This window comes from Labrus bergylta, chromosome 18 (genome assembly GCF_963930695.1).
Source record: "Labrus bergylta chromosome 18, fLabBer1.1, whole genome shotgun sequence".
Taxonomy (NCBI): Eukaryota; Metazoa; Chordata; class Actinopteri; order Labriformes; family Labridae; genus Labrus; species Labrus bergylta.
In genome coordinates this window covers 21,038,431-21,050,855 of record NC_089212.1, presented here as the reverse complement: position 1 = coordinate 21,050,855, position 12,425 = coordinate 21,038,431, and the positions used below count along the sequence as shown (strand labels likewise).

At 42.4% G+C, this 12,425-nt stretch overlaps 1 protein-coding gene across 1 annotated transcript; it reads right to left on the bottom strand.

Moving 5' to 3' along the window:
• Positions 1 to 1,314: 1,314 nt before the first annotated feature.
• lbh (LBH regulator of WNT signaling pathway) lies at positions 1,315 to 12,199 on the bottom strand. The gene is made up of 3 exons (XM_020638718.3): positions 11,971 to 12,199; positions 6,564 to 6,666; positions 1,315 to 3,296 (listed from the first exon to the last, which is right to left on the bottom strand). The coding sequence occupies exons 1-3, from the start codon at positions 11,997 to 11,999 to the stop codon at positions 3,066 to 3,068; spliced, it is 363 nt and encodes a 120-aa protein (XP_020494374.1). The 5' UTR covers positions 12,000 to 12,199; the 3' UTR covers positions 1,315 to 3,065.
• Between the last annotated feature and the right edge of the window lie 226 nt (positions 12,200 to 12,425).

The window sequence follows — 12,425 nt, the reverse complement described above, 5'->3', positions numbered from 1 at the left end:
TTGAATTTAATTTAATTGAAGAGCAGATGTTTTCTGTGAGTCAGTGGCTGAAGATAAAAGCTGCTGAAAAGTCATAATGCTATGAACCGTTGCTTCAGGGCCTTCCTTTCATATCTCTTAAAGCCCCATGAAAACTCAGGACCTTTGTTTATTAAAGCTGAAGTTTATTGCTCTCTCAACATTACTTTCTCCATTTGAAAGTCAATGCAAAGTTCAGAGGTCTCCGGCTGACGTCACACGACTGCGTAGCTGGATGCGAGTTCAGCGAGTCTCTCAGAGGAGAACTGCGTCTGTCCTTTCACTAACTTTTCTCGTGATTTCTTCTTTCGGTGATCTCATGACATTTTCCACTGAGATCAAGGGGCAGACAATAAGAAAGGGATAAAGGACATTCCTTGTCTTGCCTTTACAGAAGTGGCCACCGGATACACTCTGCTGCTGATCGCCATTATCAACAAGCGGGTATTAATAACATTCTGATTCTTTTTTTGTTGTTTTTTTTCCAGGAAGAAGGAAGTGAGACAGAATGTCAGTGCATTGTTCCCCTTCCAGGAAGTGACCCAAAGACTCTGAGAGTACCACCTTAGCAAATCCATCAGGGCTGACGGACCTACAGCAGCACCCCTGATGGACTATTCCCGGTACTGGGCAATCAAACTTGACCTGGTGGGTCGTACAGAACTGCAAATCACCTGAGAAGTTTCCATTGTAACAGTGATCACTAAGCTTTCTGTTTATTCCTGTAAATCCCCCAGATCCCCATTAGAACATTTCCACTCAACCACATTTTATTAGTCCTGTATCATTGTGGTAAGTGTTTATGGGGAGAGCGTGAGGAGCTGCTTCCACAGGCTTTTATACCCTGCTGCACTATCCTCATTTTCTTTGATCATGGAAACAAAAAAAAAGCCTCCAAAAAAGGATTGCAGGTCAACCCCATGTTCTCCATAACGCCAGAAAGCTCCGTTATATTTTTAAACTAGATTAGAAATTGTTGTATCCAAGTGTGTGCAAGTTGAAGACAGGATGTAGCATGTGGCTTATTCTCATGTCTACATGTTTTCTGATACAAGCATCTGCATTCGTAGAGAGAAACTGCATGTGAGATGCAGAGCAGGAAGTAGAACTTTTTTTTTCTTCTAACCACTGCAGGTGAAGCGAGTGGGTGAAAGGGGAGGGGGGGGGGGGGTTTCACATGAAGGAAAGTAAAAGTAAACACAGAAGTTTAGTCTCTTGGAGTGCCCCTAAAAGACAGTGCAGTAAACACCGCAGCGACTCTTCAAAGTCAATTATTTTCACAGCAGAGTCACAAAGTTGGATAGCAAATTCAAATGTTTATTTACAGCCTCTGTTATCGTCACAGAGAAAAGTGGTCTAAATACAAAAAAACAAAGAAAAAACAAAAAGAGAAAGATGGCGGCTAATCTCCCTGAGCTTTACAAAAACAATGTGGGACCTGTAGGTGACGGACAGGAGAAAGAGAGAGAGAGAGAGATGTTCTGTACACAGCCCTAATGCCACTCGAACGAGAAGTTATAACACAGACATATCTCAGTCATGCTTGAACAACAGGATTTCATATTGCGACTTTTTTCACTTATTGACTTACAAGAACTGTTCCACAAACAACCAGTTGATATTTAAAGAGTGAACAAAGTAACATCAACTTTTGAGACTTCAGTACAGACAAATTAAATGACAGACATTACAACCAGAGAGCAACTTTTGGCGTATGCAGGACTAACTGTGTTATGAAAATGGGTTTAAGATATTGCCTTACGCATCTGAATTCTGTCCTACGGTGTGATTTCTGTGTGACCTGAACTCCACTGCATCAAAATAATATGGCAGTTTAAAAAGAAAAGAAAAAAGAAGAAGAAAGAACAGGAAGACTAAAGACAGTTAACTTTTAGGTTCAGGTGTGTACAGCTCAGAGGGATTCTCACTCTCTGTCTTTCTTAAAAAGGAAACCAAACCCAGAGTACAAACATGAGCAGCGCACCACAAGGCCTCAGGGTTCGGCTCAGAGGGAACAAGTATTTACAACATCCTAGATTGGGTCTGTACATCGTTTTACAAACTGCTTTTTCAAATATTAGACTTTTCTATCATTAATTACAATTATCTACTTTTCCTTACTTCAAATTTATCTTTGTGATCCAAGTCTGTTGTCCTAAGGCTTACAGGGGACCCCCCTCCCCCGATGAGAGGATCATAACATAGATTGAGCTCCGACTGCATAACAAGAATTTGTACAATGATTTTTACATTAACAAAGAGGGGCATGCTGGTTTGTTTTATCTCGCTCTCTTTTCACCGTTATAAAATGATTCCAACATTCCCGTATTTTTTTTTTTTTTTTTTTAAATGAATCTGATGGTAAGATCACAGAAAATATTTTAGACAAATCTTGTTGAGGGAAACCAAAAGTCCCAAGGAACATTTTTTTTACACAAACACCCACTTCTCAAATCACAAAACATTCACTTCTCAGAAACACAGCAGTGGCAATCACAATAACCAACATATCAATCCAGAAACTGAACACAGGTACAGACTGCGTACTGAAGACAATTATTCCCACGGGCACCACAATAGTTCTGTATGAGAGTCTCTGGGGTCATGACGCCAGCCATTTTTTTTTTTTTTTTTTTTTTTGGAGTTAAATGGAGAGCAGTCGCAGCCCCCTTTACAGTGCGAGAGCTGTCCATGGAGCTCAGAGCTGCCACTGTCCAACAGGACATCTTCCAGGTGGAGACACACACTGCGACAGGCATGGTAGGAAGTGTAGGTTATGAGTGTGCATGTCTGTTCTTTTCAAGCCTGTCTTGGTGCGTTTGCAGACTGGGAGGATACTTCATGTGAGGGTTTGTTTCTTGTGTATTGCTTCTCTCGGGAGGGGTGTGATGCTTTGGTGTCAAGGGCAACGAGATGGTATCACGACACACTGAGCGTGTGTCTGCCGTCTGATTCTGTTGGAGGTGCCGGAGGAGCAGTGGAACCAGTGTGAAGAAGAGAGTCCAACAGAAAGAAACAAGAGAGCGTGGATGCTACAACACAGCCTTTTAATGCTGTGAATTCTGTGTCGGCTGTCCGTTTGGGATGCTGCCATTATTCTGCTCGTCCTCCTCATCTTCCTCCTCCTCCTCTTCTTCCTCTTCACTGACCAGGAACTCCTCTGGAGGCCAGCGCAGCTCCCCGCTCTCCACCTCTCCCTCCGTCGGCTCCACCACGATGGAGGGCAGACGATCTTTGAGTTTACAGCAGCGGTCGAAGTCTGAGGGGTCGGGGAATATCTGGAGAGAAAAGACAAAAGACAAATCTTTAACTCTGGACCGATGCTACATTAGTGTGAAGGTCACAATCACAGAGAATGGAAGTTACTCTTCTGATGATGTTGAGTTCATTGTGTGAAAACAAACTAAACCTTACAAAGCCAGACAAGCTGGTGTATTTAAAATAAAGGCCAACATTTTGAATACAAAAACTGATTTAACAAAACCAGCATTTATATTTATTTGCAATACATCCTTATCTCTGCAAGTTGTTTACCAACATTTTCTTTGACTTTTTGAGTTGTTCCCGGCTTAGGGGGCTTTCACATGAATTTTCCTGAACAGAGCGACTGTTTAGACAGACCCCAAACCTCAACTGTGGTAAATTATTTTTCTGAAGTGTATATCAGGGAGAGTGAGTGAGCATATCTGTCATTAGTGCTAAGTGTACGCTTGGCTCTGGAATACCAGAATTTGCTCGAGTATTTTAGAAGTGTTGCAGGCACTTCCACAGGCTAAACACTCTGAAGGAAGGGATGCAAAGTCCAAACATCTGTGATAGGAAATGTTCCCCGAATTCCTGTTGGCATACCTGCTCTCGCCTAGGCCACATTCCTACCCAACAACCATGCTAGCTTTCCACATACAGGCCAACTGAAATAAATGATTGCACAAGCAGAAGTTACATCAGTGGCTCTGTTTTGGTGAAATCAGGCATGTCCAGTGAGACTTACGGAAAATTCTGCATCATGTTTAATCTAAATGCTTTGGAAGGCATTGGGCCAAGCAGCTAGTAGCTGCTTACCAACTCATCCAGTACTGCATCAGCCACTACTCGGAAGATTATACAAGAGCATAATCGTAGCATTTCAAATCAACAGCAAGCTAAAAACACAGAAAGGTGAAAGGTTTACCAGAACATGATTTTTGTGTGTGTGTGTGTATATATATATATATATTTAGAGCTGAATACTTGATATTCCCATGGAGATGGAAAAAGGTTTTGGAAAGATAATGAAATCAGCCGAGTTATATACACAAATCCAGGCCGATAGGTTTCCTTACAAAAGCAGTGTAGCACTCGCTAATGTTTGGATCTAAAGCGAAGGGCATGAGGGACTTTCTGACAGGAGAGATTACAAGCATTCCCCATCCTGGCAAGATTGGACATCAACCTCAGACTCGCGCTGTTCTCAGGAACCAGAGAAACGACCCAAGGGGGGAAAAAAAAGCCTGCCACTTCTGGTCCAAGAACAGCAATTTTGCTGTTGTTTGGATAAAGTGGAAGAATATTTTTAGACCTGCATATTTCACTTGAAGACACTGGAAGAGAGAGGGAAGGAGAGGGGGTGTGGGGGGGGGGGGGCAATGTCGCTGTCTGGGCAAAGAGCCGAGTGGAAAAAAAGAATTAGTTGAGGCAGAAGAGAGAGGAAGAGATAGACGGGATCCAGCTGTGTCTGAGTCTCTGAATTCCAAAGGAGACGGATGAGAAGGGAGGAAAAACACAGAAAGCTATAAATATGCCTTGTGAATGTGAGAATTTGTCAGGTTATGAAAGCATGTATGCTTCTATCAGTGGCTTTTACATCCTCCAAAAACAGCTGCTTATAAAGCCACGCCAAGAGGTGTGATTGGATGCGTGAGAGCTTGTCTGTGTACAAGTATAAAGCCCGTGTGTATCTGCATTTCCGGACCCGTATCGCCAATCCTCAGTGTGCGTCAGCACAGAGGGAAGTAAGGCAGAGAATGACCTTGCCTTTGGACCCCTTGCTAACACATGTCATAACTTGTTTCACATCCAGTGACAGAAAGAGACGACACATCATCAGCCGGGCACAATGCCAGCTATTTTAGGATCTTCTGGGGGGGTGTGGAGGGTGCATACTATACGCCTGAATCATGGCATCAGGATGATAAATCAGTACATTAGTAACCATTTGCTCATCCATTTCCACTCCGAGGACACGTTAATCTCAAATACCTTTTATAGGTGCAGCTGGAAGTCTATGGTCACGCAATATGTGTCAAAGCCCCCAGCATACGTAACGGAGGAAGTGAGTGGAAGCAGCATCACTGCTTCATTGAGGGGAGTGATGGGGACCTTGAGGATGAGGAAGTGCAGAGTGGGCACAGAAATAGTGGAGAAGAATCACCCTTTTTTTTAAACACCACCCCCCCCTCCCTCTCTCCATCCGCTCATCTCATCCTCTCAGACAGAGTCACAGCTGGGGTGTGAACTGAGGGGGGGGGGGGGGGGGGAAGCTAACCTCTTCCTCTGGGTCAGCCTCAGCATGGCAATAACACTCCATTGTGTTTAAGAAAGCATGAAAATTAATCCCATAGAAAAGTAAGAAATTCCAGCGAAGAAAAGTCTTGTGAAATAACACGTTAACAACAAGGAAACGGCCCCGTGAGATTTGAGCGCCTCAGCAGGTGGAAATCCAAGTTAACCATGACGTTATTGTTACTCCGTTCCACCAGCTCAGATGCAGCATGACTGACCGTACGGCCTACTTCCTGTTCTAACCGGTGTGGGCAGATACAAAAATGTTACCGTAAATGTTCAAACTGATTTAAATAGCCTTCATCCTCTTTACTCATGGGACATCAGAAAAGCAGCAGTTGTCTGTTTCAGTAGTTGTTTCCAGGATGGTCCTGTTTAGCTGACAGTAAGACAAAGCAGCTGGCTGCATCCTGTCAAGAGCACCTGATGGCAGCTCCTCTTGTCACTCTGAATCTTCGGGGTATATCATTTTTTTTCAAAGACCTCGTCGTTACATTAAATGGCATGCGATTTCTCGGGCTAACGTTACCATTGCATGTTTTAAGTTATGACTAACCATGACCTCAAATGACCCCTATATATTAGAATGTTAAATTACCTTTATACAAGTTCGCTGTTACAATTTTTAAAAACAATTTTCAGTGTTAAAATCCGTAGGTCAGTGTTCCAACCTCAGTCAAACCATCATTGGTAACACAAGACGGCTTGGAAAGAATTTTAAAGATTAAAAACAAAACCCCAAAAAAAGAACATTCATTTATACTATATTATATATTTTTTTTAAATCCTCTTTTGCATTTACAATGAAAGCTTTTAATTCCCAAACTACCAAACATGCAGTGGCTCTTCCCTCCTGATCATGCCGAGGTCAAGCAAGGACATTATAACGAATGGACTTGTTTGAAATGACCATGCACATGTGGGAAAACGGGACAGTATTTGTGTTTTACTGACATCCCTGGCTACGTGGCTGTGTGGTGTGTAGTGTGCAGTGTGTGTCTTACCTGGAAGGAGAGTCTGTCCTTGCTAGGACTCAGCCTCATGTCCTCCATGGGGGTGCTATTGATCATCACCTCAGTCATATCTCGGCCGGGCACAAACACTGGGCTGGGGGGTTGAAAGAAGAAAAGAAGTTACTTCAGTTAGATAATCTGATAAGAAATCGTTTTTCATACAGGAAGAGGAGTCTCATCTGAAATTCTGTGTAGTGAACCTGAACATGCTGACATCAAAGTGTATACTGCACACAACCTTTAAAAAGAGGTTCATAGCCCTGAGTCACAAATAATAAAACATGTTTTAACTAGTGTAATGGGTTTTCTGTGGAAAGATACAAACAGGTTATAACAGTGTCAACAAACAGATACGCCAAGTCATCGTGATTACAAACTCGAATAAGAAATGTGACAAAAAAGAAAATAAAAATCTATCAGAGCATGTCTATGCATTCACAAGTTCAAAGCATCAAAATGTCTCAGGTTGCTGGTGGCCTAGTGGTTAGTTTGCGCACCATGTACGGAGGCTGTAGTCCTCAAAGCAGGCGGCCTGTGGTCAAATGCGACCAGCAGCTTCTTTCTCAGATGTCATTCCCCACTCCCTCCACTTTTCCCATCTCAATAAACGCAAAATGCCCCTAAACCTAAACTAAAAAATATTTAAAGTCTGTGTTGTTCAAACTGTTGAGAATGTGCCGGTATAAGTTTATTCTCTGCAAAGCTTGACCACAACACAACCGAGCATCCAGTCAGTGCTCTGCCGTGCAGGGGTAATGCACTGCAGAGCTGCAGAGCTGCAAAGCTCACGCTGCTGCTTGCATAAGGTGGCCGTGTCTAAATACAGGATGATGTGCTCTTGCAGTGGAGACCAGAGAACACAGTCATTGAGAGAGTCAACTGAAGGCGTGCTGTGGTATTTGACTCCAGTGGAACTTGATGCTCTCTGTTCCGTTCAAGCTTGGCCAAACTTTCCATTTTTTTTTTTTTAGAACCAAACAAGATGCTGATTATCCATGCTCGATGTGTTGTTCACTATCCAGCATTGTCATAGTAAGGATGAACAAAACAAAGAATACTTAAGCAGGGCCCAGGACTGACATTTACAAAGTCCTGAGACGAGAGGCTGAACAGCCTTCTCACGCTCTCTATTTAAAGCCCGCTGCCTTGTGGTCAGCGGCTGCAGGCTTGTGGTCGGTGTGGTCACTGCTATACAGAAGAAAGAAAACAGAACAAACTTGCTCATATCCTCACATTATCCCATTCATGGATGTTTTTTTAATTATTTTTCAGGAGAGATGTGTGGGCTTCACTTGACCTACTTTGCATCCTAAATTAAAAAAAACGTTTATTTTGGGATACAGCTGAATGGTGGAAATTATACCCTGGTAGTGATTGAAACATGGTTTTGAAATAAGGAGTGATTATGTAAATGTATTCCAAAGAACAAATTCAACCATTCACCGCAGTCTTCTTCATCCATCAAAACACCCCGGCTTCAAAGTCTATTAGATAACAAACTGGAAACTGAATCATCTCGGCGTTTGATACACTTCACAAACAGAAGTCCCTCTGAAAATAAACCGTGTCAAAACATACAATACTTCATCTGCAATTACAACATGACACCTGCTGTGGAATTTCTAAGTAAAGCACAGCTGAATATTTCTGTCTCTCTTTATGACTCATTCAAAACTCATCGCACTGAAAATACCCTCCATGCAGTGTTTTCTACGTCTCTGTTTACTGGCGCATGAATTACCATAAAACTAAAATATGTTTGTTAGTGATTTTTATCTGACAAACTGCATAAGAAGGTCTCGACATCCAAGAACAAAAAAAAAGGTTACATTTGTACTTAAGATAAAATATCTAAGCCTCAAAAAAGAAAAAACACACCCAAAGATCCCAGCCCTGATGTAAGCCATGAAGAATGGTGGCTCACGATTCGATTCAGAATGTATTTTTGATTCAAAGTCTATTTTTGAATTAGTGTATACTTCAGGCTCTACTGCAGTCATCTGTGAGACTGACTTAATTTCTAGCTGCTCCATTTGGCATTGTACTGAGTTGAAGAGCTAGCATTAGCACTTAGATTGCTCTACGGAGGCCGCGAAGTGCGTACGAGGAGACGGAAGGGGTTTGAAAAATATCGATTTTTGGAAGTTACTGTATGAATCCATTTAAGATCTCAGAAGGCAAGAATCTTGATATTTTACATAAATCGATTTTTTTCCCCCACCTCTAGCTTAGATTCTACTACCGCCTGCCTTGGTATGGGGGTTAATGTGAACACGCTTCCAATAGATATTGTGTAACTGAGCGGCATAAACTCTTCTAATTGCTGCACTTTGAATTTAACATAACATGATTGATAATAAAAAGAAAATGATACAGTCGCATCAACGATTACTAGTAAATTAAGCCTTTTGTATTATTGGCATCCACATAGTTTATCTACAGTTTTGTGTTGCACTGTTAGTCATGTTGAGGGGTTACAGTTGTACATTTCTGTTTTGGATATGCACTACCTATCATCGATTTCATTTTGACTCGGAAAAAAAAAGAAAAGCACACACACCAGTTCATCCCTGAGGAGTAGAAAATCATGCAGCAACAGTCACCAGCCCTAAACTATTTGCTTCCTCCAAGAAGACAATAACATCACATCAGGGTTAAGTGCAGAACTAAACATGAGAATAATGACACGGTTGAACCACCATAACCTTTACTGAGCCAGTCAGACAACACGGCATACTCGGTTAAAACAATACCCGGATATCCAAAAAAAAAGAAAAAGAAAAGGAGGCTTGAAGGATATGCTAGGATTAACATGGAAAAAAAGAATGTCATCTGGAGCTGCTCTTGAACTTAATTCATCCTTGAGTGGGGGAGCAGAGAGGGCGAGGCAGGCATGCAAAAAAAAAAAGCAGCAGAAGAGAGGAAGGAGGGATGAACGGTGACAGTGAAGACCTGAGCAGAGGAGAAGGAAGACGAGAAGAGAAAGAGACAGAGAGAGGGAGGGGAAAGAAAGATAAACACTAGGGCCCTGCCAGTCATATTTCTGTTCGGGGATCGTATAAACATCCTGCTCGGCTAAGAATAACAGAACATCGGCCTAATAAAACATAAAGGGGCACAATGAGGAGGAAGTGGGGGTGCAGGAGAAACACGTTGACCTGGGAGGAAACAAACACAAGCAGACCACAGTCAAATCTATTACTACTTCAAGTGTCAGGCAGGAGGACAGAGTGTCCCTCTCATAAAGTGGACTTCTCCTTTATTAAAAGCTGGTGTTAAGTGTTCTATAAGTAACCAACCTGTATGTGTGTGTTACATAAGATCATCATGGACCACAGCTCGTTGACTAGAGTCTACGCCGATGAGGGCGTTGTCATGTCATCAACAAGATGCTTGATTTAAGACTATTGGCCTTCAGTGATGAACGCTTGATGCTGGTGCGGCAGATGGCTGTTAACCTCTTTACCTCCTGACCCAGTCCAGATAATGCACACCTGGTCCTAATGCCATGTCCAATCAGGGCAGCACAGGTACAAGACCGGTCAGTCATAAAGCGCAAGACCAGAACACATGCGGGGAGGGATTACAGACTGTAAACCATTTGTTGATGAAGTAATTTCTAGGATAGTTCGCGGAAAGATTTTTTTGGTCCAAGCTTCTGAATATTTTGAGATTGTATTCCCTTTGTTACAACAGCTAATTTAAAGTGTTTTGGGTTGGAAATATTTCTCAGACAAACAATTTGGACACATGATCTTTGACTTTAAATAAGTAATAGGGAATATTCACCACACACACAAATCAATAATGAAAACGATCGGTCTGGTTGCAGTCAAACTAGAGCGGGGTTATGCAATATTTCTAAAAGCTAAAATTGCATAAGACATGACCAAGAGTTAATCACTAAAGTCCTTTTCCAGTGCGTGGGGGAATCACCCCACCACACACACACACACACACACACACACACTAGAACATGTATGAGAATGAACACCATGTTATATATGTCTTAAAGTTTAACCCTGTGGATTACAACAACTGGATGTGCAGACAGTTTGATTTTGTAAAACATCTACCTAACCTCATTAAATAAATAGTGAGCATACTTCCTGACAATGTTACACCAAGTTCATCCACCTGTTTCAGGGCTTAAATAAAAGACCACGGCTGTGCTGCCTCCTTGTATGCCTGAACTGTAAGTGGCCCTCAAGTGCAACAGTCTCATTGCACAAGAGGAGTATTTGCATCTTGCATTATCAACATTGTTTCCCCTTCTGCTGCCACCCCACAGTTCTTACTACCAGCATCGTAAATCTCAGCCTGTATGGTAACAGGACAAAGATTTCCATCAGCTGAGTCAAACAGCTCTGCAGCTATGCGTGTGGGTAGTGCAGGGACTGCACAACACCGCAACACTCTTTGGTTTAGCACGAGAATAGGAAGTCACAGTGTGGACATTCAAAAAGGGGTTTTAGTAAGTCTGGAAAAAACGCAAATGAAAATGAAAGTGTACTTGAACTTTTCTGGTCTTGAATCTAAAATGAGAGGAATTTAAAAAAGTAACGAAAAGCCCTGTTATGGAGAAGTATAGGCAAGGCAGCGTATGGTTACAGTAAAGAGGTCGACTCTGAACTTCCTGGTAGAGACAGTCAGAAGCCTGCTGAGGTTTGAACAGAGATCGCAAAACAGTGTTTGCTCGCTGCTAAACAGGAAAACACAAGACAAGATAACAGGCATGCTCAAGCAAACAAAGATGCACTCACTTCACATGTTTTGAGAAGTGAATAAAAAGGAGTTATGGTGCTGACAGGCTGAAGAAATAGATATTAGTAACAGATAGGAGCACTGTGCATCTTTCCATCTCCTATTGCACTGCACCTGCAGCACTAAAAGGATGAGAGCAGTGTCGTATTCCATCCAAATGCCTGAGGATACAGACAAGTGAGCTTGTATGCCCTCTAGTTAGGAAAAAAAAAAAAAGTTATTAGCATGCAAATATTCCTAAATAGAAAAAAAAAACCGGATTAGGCACATGCAGCAAGCTGGAGGCTGACAACCACTTTGCCTCAAACATTAGTTTTCATGGAGACCTAGAATTTTCGCTGACTTTCTTTCCTATCTTAGTGATATTGACATTCCGAGTCTCAGGGGGCAACACCCCACACAAGAAAATCTCAAAGGAAACAAGAGTGGGTGAAGCAACAAAGGGGGCATCACCTAGCAAAAAAAAACAAACCACAACTCTACATATTCCATTGTTCCAAACTTGGGTTCAAAGTTAACAACTTGCAGTGTTTGCTGTTAAATGATTGCTTCTGTGTGGCATTTATGGAGTTCGGGAAAAGATAAAAAACAAAACCTGCTGAAGGTTGAAAGTGGAAAAGATGCGAGTACTCACCAGTATATCTGCGGGGAGAATACAGACATGAATTCACACCTGCTGTCAAAGCTGCTGATTAGAGAATGTTTTAACAGCCACGCGCCTCTCTCTCTGCTTTGACCGTCTTTGATCTCTCCTTAAAAGCAGCTGAAAGCGCAAACCAAATGTGTCTCTGTCAAAACTCAGAACAGCCCAAGGACGAAAGCACAGCTTTTCAAATTGGTGCGTCTGATCAACACTACCGTTGAATTGAGTTTTTATGTAAGAGGCGTGTGCTTGTTCAGCCACAGACACACCTCCTCCCCGCATGAACCCAAAAATCCTCAATGGCAGCTCATTATCGGCAGCAGCCAATCACAGCGCAGGTGACTCAGGCGGCGCCGCCCCGTCAGCCCTGATGACGACAGCAGCGACTGAAAACGCTCATTGGGAATGGACAAGGAGATACTGCATGATGCCACTGATTTGTAGTC

Coding starts and splice junctions, on each gene's coding strand:
- lbh (XM_020638718.3), bottom strand. CDS start 11,999: ATGTCTGTATTCTCCCCGCAGATATACTG. Junction 6,667..11,970: donor TTCTCCCCGCAGATATACTG/GTGAGTACTCGC, acceptor TCAACCCCCCAG/CCCAGTGTTTGTGCCCGGCC. Junction 3,297..6,563: donor AGGACAGACTCTCCTTCCAG/GTAAGACACACA, acceptor TTTTCTCTCCAG/ATATTCCCCGACCCCTCAGA.